Here is a 9,873-nt window from a genome sequence, read left to right as displayed (position 1 = left end):
CGCAGTATATGTGGAAGAGAAGTATGTTGAGTTTCCACTCTTTCCCGGATGGAGCATACTGATATGGGCCAGCTGTTGCATATTTCACAACACACACATGACCAGATGTGCATTGCAACAGTCGGTGTAGATCTGTTTGGTCGGATGTGTGATTATTTATGATTACAGGAAAGTCTCTGGTCATCAGTTGTGCATGCTTTGATCATAGGCTACTTTTTAGTGTCTGGTTTCATGTGCTCATGACTTTAATGTACACAAGTATGGAAATGGTCAGAAGAAATGGTCAGAGATGTCATTTTAAAATCTGTCTGTTGTAAATGTAATGTATTTTGTCTTTATGAGCACATGAGGTCTGGACGTACATTTGTAATGCTATAGTGTATTAGGTACCGAGACATGTTTACTACCAGCACATAGACTTTCTTCTGTAGCTTTTGGATAGTAAATACTGCTGTTCACTTTATTGCAAAAAGTAAAGAAATAACTGAGCTCCTGTAAGGCTGTGAGCTTCTCGTTGACAACTGAACCTAAGACCCTGGGGCTTCTCTGTGGGAATTAATGTAAATAGTTGGAAAATTGGTGTGTGAAAAGAGAGAGAGAGAGAGAGAGAGAGAGAGAGAGAAAGAGTGCTCAGGAATCTAAACTAAAGCAGAAAAGTTTCCCCTCACATTCATACTAGTCAATGTCTAATAATGATTAATGCACATGAAAGTTATTGTCACCAATCTCTACTATAAAACCCATGAATCGTCACTGCACGGGAAAAGGTATGGATATAATATATAATACAGTTGTGTTAAAGATGCAGTCTGAGTAATTGGCTGAGGGGAGTGTGAGAGTGTGCAACGGCGTGGAAAGACGTCTGGCAGTGATCTACAGGAGTCCATTAATTACTGTATGAATGCTCCTCTCACATACATCTCCCCAGTGCTGCTGCGAGAGTTAGAGAGAGAGTGAGGGAGAGAGAGAAAGAGAGAGAGGGAGAGGGAGAGGGAGAGAGGAAGATGGGTCACACTGTCTTCCCCAGCCCATATCCGTGCCAAACTCATAATGACTAAAACCCCTAATTAATCTTGCTATCATGGGTAACTATAAGACTATATAGATGAATTATAGGCCTATTTGCAATGGGGAGTGTGTGTGTGTGTGTGTGTGTGTGTTTGTGTTTGTGTTTGTCTTCAAAGCAGGACTAGCACTCTCTCAGACTAAGGATTTTTTTGATTAACCAAAGGCATGATTTTAAAGTTAAAGCAAACGACCTCTCCACAGGAATCAGTTCACTTCAAATTTGTTTGCTCCTTAAGCTTGAGTGTTGAGACTTGAAATATATACAGTACATTACATAAGTTGGTGCACTTTAGAAGGACCTTTAGAAGACTTCAAACTTTGCAAGAGTTTCCCAGGAATATTTTCTTAATCTTGGTTCCTCTGTGGGTTCCTTAATGGTACTTTGGATGTTTAACAGATCTTGCAATGTTATGGTTCCCTGAGAACAACAACTTAAAGTACCTGAGGTAAAGTATCTGTTAGGTTGCTAGATGGATATTTCTTTGGTTAATTAAAGGGAAGCTTAGCATGGCCAGGTAAAATTTAGCATTACAATGTCTTGCACATGCACATTATAAAATTGTGAATCATATTAAATGCTTTATTTTGGTAAGAACAAATCTTTAGAGTTTACATTGTACTTTCTTGGAATAATCATTACAGATATCAGATTGCACTTACTTACACATTGCACGTTAATTATTTTGTGTTGTAACTACACTGCAATGCAAAGAATTAAATAAGGAATACGTGAAGGAAGAAATAAATGCTATTACAGATAAATATTTAGTCAGCCAAGAAAGCTGTTTACTTCTTAGAGGGAAGAGCTTTAATATCGGTTATGTCCACTGTTAAATAGTAAAGTGCATATCATTTTCATGGTGAGGAATCTTCCAATATTTGTAAACAAACCAGTAAATATATAACTTACTCTGAAAGCACGTATTGTGTATAACTCAACTGGACAGTAATCTCAAAGTATTTTGCTTTTTGAAAGCTGGAAAGTGGAAAGTATGTCCCACACTAAACAGCAGGGAGAAATAAAACAACGTTCCTACAGGATTGCTCTTTATAAATGCTGAGAAACACCTACAACTAGAAGAATTTCCTGGCCCACGAGGCCCTGATAGCTCTTAATGTGGCGTGCTCTCTGAGCTCTCCGAGGACTGAATGCTGCGCTGACCAACAATGGGCCCTTGTGCAGAAATCTAATTGAAGTGATTGATGAATTCACTGAGCCCTTCGGTTCAGTTCCTACACTCCGGTGTGAGAGGAAAAACATAACACTGAGCGTATGGAACATGCAAGGCTATAACCCTGTGTATGGGAGTTGACATCTCGTCCCAGCATTCATAATAACTTTCTCTCTTGTGTCATCAGTGTTACTCTGTGGGAAGTGAACAGGTTGTGACATGTCAGGATACAGGATTTTGATGCCTGCTGGCCATTAGCCATCAACCTCTGGTGCGGCCAATGCTGTCTAAGACCTGAGAATGTTTCGGGGGGGGGTTGGAGGACTGATTTGTCCAGGGAAAATGTGGGATTATACTACCATCTTGTGGAGATTTTAGGTATTGCAGCATCAAATGACGTTCACTAGTGGCCTGGGGTTTGCAAGTTGTATTTGTTTCTAATTAAACCCAGCACTTGTTGGAGCACATGATCTGGGCTGGGATTGGCATCCACGACGATACAGGCAGGGTTCTGGATCCTCTTGTAGGCTTCATCCACTCTAGAAATAAGCAGACAAAGTGAGTAGTGGATTTAACATGCTGAAATGAAAGATATGATTTTTAAAATCAGTGGTTCATTTATTTTTATGGACTCCTATTTATCATAAGCAACATTCTTTTTGATTTCAAAAAGCAAGTCATAGCATTGGCACCACCAGATGTTTAACTAACATACATGACATCCTTGTGAGTTTTTTGCAGGCAAAGCCTGACAAACTACATTGTTTATGTCTAGTGGTGTATTGTGTAATATGTTACTTTCTTTATTGACATACAGACATTTTTCTGTAACATTTCAAGTTCTCTTGGAAAAGTAATGTTTGGGAATCTAAAATGGTTGACAATACTGACTTGTTTGTTTTTACTGACCGAAGTCTAAGAGTTTTTTTTTTTTTAATTGTTATATTATAGTTCTATTATAACATACTTGCACATCACATTTTATCATATCTTCTTACTTCTACTATTTCTATTCACACTTTTTTTTTAAACTTAAATCTTAAGTTTGGTTTTGTTTATTTATATACATAGTATAGAAGGAGTGAGTGGGTTTTCATTTCACTGCAAGTTGTAAATTGTATAAGAGTGTACATTAGCTACAGTACAATAGTTTTCAATTGAGTTATCAAGTCTCCTCCCCATGTAAAACTAATCCAGTCCAAACAGGGATTGAGACAGAAAAGAAAGTGAACAGAGAAAAGTTTCTGTTTCATTATGTAATCAGTGTTTTGCATTTCACAGAAACCATGCCTGTTAAATGGATCCATAGACTGAACCATATGTTGCAGTTTTTAATAAGCAAATCCATCTATTCTGCACATGGTTTATGAAGCACCACAGGTTGCGCTGCATGAAATTTGAACAGGATTGTGGAAAACAGAAATGAGTTGACCTACTTGCGACGAAACAGGTGATTGATCTCCAGCTGGCTTTCCTCCTCGGTTTTGTCGAGCCCTCTGTGTGAAAGTCTGCGCAGCCTCTCCTCAGGGCTTACACTGAGCAGCAGGACCATGCTGGGCCTCAGCAGGTCATGGGGCCACTCATAGATCTCTGAGCCAACAGCTGGAAGGTTCTCCTCTCGTCCACTCACTGCCGTGGCTATCGCATACGCTGCAGTGCTGTGCCAGTACCTGAGAAGAGAAATCGCTCTACTTTTAATTATTTTTAAAATAATAATTTTTTGCTGGAATGATGTAATTTCTCAGTAATTCAGTTTTTTTTCTGTGTGTCAAGTTTTCTCTTTTTTCTCTGTTTGTCTCTCTCATTCTGTTTATTCGGAATGAACCAGATTGAAATCCAATAGATAACACAGTTCAGTTTTAGTTTTGGCTACACAGATCAATATTTATATTCTCTCTTTCAGTCTTTTTCTCCCTGTCTTTCTCTCTTAATCAGAGTTTCCATCCACTTGTGCAAACTCTAATTTTGTCTATTCCAGTCTTTTCTACCTTTTTCACGGTTACATAAACTTCTGTATTATTTAAACATACTGTTTAGTGTTAGTATATGACTTGTTGGATGGCATTTGATGGTTACTGTTGATTACATCATCTTGTTACTCCCTCTACAGAACATTTTTTCTAGGTGCATTTGATGAAAATATGACAATTTGTACTTTCTTTTATCTGCTTCAGTGATATATAACATTTGGACTGTAGCATATCTTTACACTTTACTCTTTGCCTCCCTTTTCTGTTTCACTTATACACTCATTCCCACATATCTCTAAAACAAGTGAAAATTATTATGTACATGTCTGCTACAGTTTGTACCTGTCTGCAATCACAGGAGCATGTGATGACTCTCTGGCTATCTGTGCTGCAGTGATGTAGTTCCCTAGGGCATAGAATGCCCTGCGAATGAGTGGTGGCTCTGAGTCAAAGCGTGGTCTCAAGTGAGCTAGGCACTGAGGAGGAGATTTTAGTAGAACTGCACCCAAGGCCTTCTGCAGACTGCAGGTGAGAGTAGTTTTACCTGTTTACATTGATAGGAGTGAGAGAAACCTGTCAAATCTCTTTTGTCTACCTTAAAAGTGGCATACACCGATCAGCCATAACATTATGAGCACTGAGAGGTGAAGTGAATAACACTGATTATTATCTCATCATGGCACCTGTTAGTGGGTGGGATATATTAGGCAGCAAGTGAACATTTTGTCTTCCAAGTTTATGTGATAGAAGCAGGAAAAATGGGCAAGCGTAAGGATTTGAACGAGTCGGACAAGGGCCAAATTGTGATGGCTAGACGACTGGATCAGAGCATCTCCAAAACTGCAGCTCTTGTGGGGTGTTCCCGGTCTGCAGTGGTCAGTATCTATCAGAAGTATCCTTTAAGCCCTGTAAGTCCTTTAGGTTCTGTAAGTATCCTTTAACTCCTATAAGTTGCGAGGTGGGGCAGCAAAAGTGGGACCAACACAATATTAGGCAGGTGGTCATAATATTATGCCTGATCGGTGTATGTCAGTGCAATTAAGTTACACAAAGATCCTTGTATGCAGCCGCACAAGATACATACAACTATATATGTATCTTCTAACTACAGCTGTTCAAGTACTCTTCAACTCTAAGTCTTAATTCAATGACATGACATTTGTTAAGGCTTACTGACTTATTCCTCACCTGTAGCATCCAGTCCCTCTATTACAATGACTGGAAACCTTTCATCATGAATGCTGTTTAATTCCAGCTGTTGCGCCTCCACCAGCTCCAACACTGCCTTGGACTCTGGTATGACATCACTGCACTGGGGACCCAAAAGCACAATCAGGGCTTTCTCACATCTCACATCTGGGCAATGTATTTGAATAGCACAGTTTTCCACTACTTCTGGACAAGATTATGAGTTTTGTATTTGTATGTGTTGGTGTTACTATCCGGTGTAAAACCTGTGCCAAATCAAATATGCAGACCAGACGATTCACAGTGGTGACCCCAAACAGGGAGTAATCAAAACAACAACATGTGTTCGTGTTGCCATAATACCAAACATTTGGCTTTCACACTGATACAATTTCATATCTCCAATCTAGAATATAGGACATCCAGTAAGACTGCGATATGATGCAAAAGGTTTGATTATTTATTAATTTGGAAAGACGTAATGCTTTAAAAGAAATAAACCAAAACAGTATCTGACTATTACCTCTTGTAGCACTTTGTAAGCATCTTTCATTTGGTAGAACACGTCCGAGTTTATAATGTTCAGTGTTGAGGGATGACGCAGTGGCGCGGGTGCAGGGGTGACGTAATACCTCCGCTCGCGCTCCGCAGGCTCGTCAGCCTCATCTGAGCAGAGATAATCTCCGTTTTGTCCGCGTGTGTAAGTGAACACACATACTGAACCTTTCTGCCGGAGGTGGGTTACAACTCGCTCCGCAGAGGACAGTACAGAGTTATCCCGCAAAAAGAATCCCCTCACGAGCGAGTTTTTGACGTCAGGGAGAAAAGAAGCCGTGTCTAAAAGCTGGCATCCTGGCGGCAGGTCTTCAGTCAGGGCGCTTTTAAGGTGCGCGTGAGAGCGAGCGCTCTGAACTCTATCATCGCCAAGCGCGTGCACAGAAAACAGCTTCCCGCTCCCGAAAAGCGCCTCCAACTCCTTGTTACGAGCACTTGGTGTTGAGCTTAATGCGAAATAAATCGGCTCTGTCTTCTGGTTGATTTCCACCATAAATACTCTGGAGCACCATTGTGCTAAACGGGACATGGATCTGTTCGCCATTCTGTATACGAGTATACGTTCACAGTGCAGTGTGAACATGATTGCACGAGCGCAGTTTATTAGGAGGCAGAAAGCGAGAAGCGAAACTTATAAGAAAAGCGAAAGTGCTGAAGGTTAAACTGCTGAAAGAGCGCCTCTGTGCAAGACGAACACAAATGCTGATCTGCAAATGCCCTCAGCTTGTCCTCAATTTCCTTGAATAAACAAATCCAGGAGTTTTCTAGGGTTGCTTAAAAATGTTAAAAACATAATGTTGTGTATTCAGTTCTTTACATGTTTAAAAAACATTAACGTATAAACATAGCGGAAATACAGAAGAAGAAAAAAAAGCATGCACATGCACTAATGAGTGCACTTGTACAGAGAAAGGGGGAATAATTCAATATTTTTTCCAGCGCAAATTTTCCCGCTTTTTTATTAGCCTGTCAATCTCCTGTAACAACTACTATTCATGCATTCAGTGTATAATTGAATAAACACACACAGCTCTGTTTGTCTTAAGAATCCAATACTAATTATATTCATTTATATTCAGTCATGTGTATGTTCCTAGGTTTCTATGTCTCTGATAACTCAGTGTTGTGAGTAATATGAGCTGTGAAGTTGCCATAATAAAGTGTGTGTGTGTTTGTGTGGTTGGTTTGTGTGTGTTTGTGTGTGTTATTAGAAAACGAAACTTGTCCTTGCAACTTTGGTACCGTAGGAAATATTTTAACTCTGTGTAATGCTCCTTGAATGTTTTACCATAAAGGGTGAGGTGTGTGTGTGTGTGTGTGTGTTGGATGAGTGTGTGTGCGCGCGTGAGCGTTTGTTTATGTAATCGCCTGATCTTGGTGTGAATAGGTTTCGATTTGCAAGAATAAGCTCTGGTTCAAACTGACACACTTTCGTTTCCCATTCTCCACCTCGTCTATTACACTGCTCCCTATATAAACACAGCTCAGCAGTCAGCTAAACACAGTGGTGAGACACGGCAGCTCAACAACATGTTGCTTTCCAATCAAGCAGCCTTGGTGAGGATGCTCCTGCAGCTGTGTATTAGTAATGTGCACTCTATTCTTTCGGAAGTGGTGAGACGAGTGTTTTCTTTTTGGATGAGAGAGAACCGGACGCAGGTGAGCATGCAGCCCAAACGCCCTAAACTCAGCAGCACGGCGCCAAATGAAGTCACAACACCGAGCAGTGTGAATTATCATTTTACCCGCCAGTGCAATTATAAATGCGGCTTTTGCTTTCACACGGCAAAGACGTCCTTCGTCTTGCCTCTAGATGAGGCAAAGAGAGGGCTACTACTCCTGAAAGAAGCAGGTAGGTGAATAATGCAGAAATGACGCATGGACTTTATACGAGTTTATATGAGTTGCATATGATTTGCCCTTGAGGGATGGATGGAGGGAGGGAGGGAGGGAGGGAGGGATGGATTTCACTGCAAGCCACAAGAGACATCATTTCATTAAATACCTTTTAAGTTTATACTGGGCAGCTGTAAAGGGGTGGAATATGAATAGAGTTTGCCACAAAAGTAACTGACTTGTCAGTAGGGCTAAAATTTCTATCATCCCTAATTTAGATCTTAACCTTTTTCTCCTGTTCTACCTATCAACTATTATTTTCATTAGGAATGGAGAAAATCAACTTCTCGGGTGGAGAACCTTTCTTGCACCAGAAGGGTGTCTTTCTGGGAGAACTGGTGCAATACTGCAAACAAGAGCTTCAGTTACCGAGCGTCAGTATCGTCAGCAATGGAAGCATGATCAAGGAAAAGTGGTTCCAGAAATATGGTAAGCTGTAGGAAACCATTTGACCAGTAGATGGCAGCAACACCTCATTCAATAATCTCTTGCTCCGGCTCATGATTTAGACAAAATGTTGACTGCTCTAAGAGCATGAGAATTGTTATCAGTGGACTAAATGTGATGACGTTAATCTGTTTTTATCTATCATTCAAGCTAAGATTACAGCAAAATCTATAAACATAGAAAAATCTAATGACAATGTACGTCATCTGTGTCTTTACTAGGAGAGTATTTGGACATTCTAGCAGTATCCTGTGACAGCTTTAATGAGGAAACCAACCAAGTAATCGGTCGAGCCCAGGGCAGAAAAAGCCACATAGACAACCTGTACAAAGTGCGGAACTGGTGCAGACAGTACAGAGTGGCTTTCAAAATCAACTCAGTCATCAACACCTTCAATGTTCAGGAAGACATGACTGAGCACATCACTGGCCTTAATCCTGTGCGCTGGAAGGTAGGGAGCATTTATCTCAGCATCATGTAGTAGATGTAATGGGGCTTCACATATTCTGCAGGTACAAAATATCTAATGTGTTCATGTATCCCGTAGGTGTTTCAGTGCCTCCTGATTGAGGGTGAGAACACAGGCGAGAATAGCCTTCGAGAGGCAGAGAAATTTCTCATCACTGATCAAGAGTTCCAGGATTTCCTAGACCGCCACCAAAGCATAAAATGTCTTGTCCCAGAGTCGAATCAAAAGGTAATATAAATTAGAATGATCTATATCAGGTCCAGATCCAGCATCTAGTTTAACAAGCTTAAATATATACAGAGCATTGCATTGCAGTATATATTTTTATTTATTATTATTCATTTTATTTATTATTAAGTTACTTACAGTTCTGAGATGTAATGTATTATTCACCTTTATTTTGCAGATGAAAGACTCCTACTTGATTTTGGATGAATATGTAAGTGTTTATTAAGTGTTTATTCATACAGAATACTATGCTAAGTCAGTTTTGAATTTAGTTTTAAATTTCATGTATATCTCTGACAAACTATAATGTAATGTAAAGAACAATTATTTCCTGTGTATATATGACGAACATACTTCAACATAGTTATTTTTTACTCCTGCAGATGCGCTTCCTTGATTGTCGAGCAGGCAGAAAAGACCCATCAAAGTCCATTCTGGATGTCAGGGTAGAGGAAGCTATAAAGTTCAGTGGATTTGATGAGAGGATGTTTCTGAAAAGAGGGGGCAAATATGTGTGGAGCAAAGCAGATATGAAGCTTGAGTGGTGATATCCCGCAGTGTCAATCACATGTAATAGTTGTTAGCCTAAAGTTGACTGCACTTTTATTTAAGTTTCTATTTTAACAACCACTTAAAGGAAGCAATTTTATTTCATTTTGTATTTATGTTTTAAGGCTTTTATTGTTATTAATTTCATTTTAACAGTCACTTAAACAGCATTATTTTAGCTTATATTTATTAGCTTATTATTATTTAAGCATTATTTTATTTTATTCTATTCCATTTTTCCATGTTTAAAGCTATTAGTATGCTATTGGTAGCAGTTCTGCAAAATACTATTTTATGCCCTTTTAAAAAAACAAATGTATTGTGCCTATAT

The 9,873-nt window shown here is 39.5% G+C and overlaps 2 protein-coding genes across 2 annotated transcripts; one reads left to right on the top strand and one right to left on the bottom strand.

Annotated features, from left to right (window-relative positions):
* Positions 1 to 1,641: 1,641 nt before the first annotated feature.
* On the bottom strand, positions 1,642 to 6,554 carry cmpk2 (cytidine monophosphate (UMP-CMP) kinase 2, mitochondrial). Its single transcript, XM_058398358.1, has 5 exons — positions 5,922 to 6,554; positions 5,399 to 5,522; positions 4,553 to 4,754; positions 3,677 to 3,910; positions 1,642 to 2,779 (listed from the first exon to the last, which is right to left on the bottom strand). The coding sequence occupies exons 1-5, from the start codon at positions 6,534 to 6,536 to the stop codon at positions 2,644 to 2,646; spliced, it is 1,311 nt and encodes a 436-aa protein (XP_058254341.1). The 5' UTR covers positions 6,537 to 6,554; the 3' UTR covers positions 1,642 to 2,643.
* Positions 6,555 to 7,432: 878 nt separating this feature from the next.
* rsad2 (radical S-adenosyl methionine domain containing 2) lies at positions 7,433 to 9,864 on the top strand. Its single transcript, XM_058398359.1, has 6 exons — positions 7,433 to 7,805; positions 8,117 to 8,278; positions 8,518 to 8,747; positions 8,844 to 8,993; positions 9,172 to 9,204; positions 9,377 to 9,864. Exons 1-6 carry the CDS (start codon positions 7,484 to 7,486, stop codon positions 9,539 to 9,541), a joined length of 1,062 nt encoding a protein of 353 aa, XP_058254342.1. The 5' UTR covers positions 7,433 to 7,483; the 3' UTR covers positions 9,542 to 9,864.
* The last annotated feature ends 9 nt before the right edge of the window (positions 9,865 to 9,873 follow it).

Source organism: Hemibagrus wyckioides, linkage group LG09 (assembly GCF_019097595.1).
Source record: "Hemibagrus wyckioides isolate EC202008001 linkage group LG09, SWU_Hwy_1.0, whole genome shotgun sequence".
NCBI lineage: Eukaryota > Metazoa > Chordata > Actinopteri > Siluriformes > Bagridae > Hemibagrus > Hemibagrus wyckioides.
Note: the sequence above shows the minus strand (reverse complement) of the source record. Positions and strands in the feature narration are given on the sequence as shown.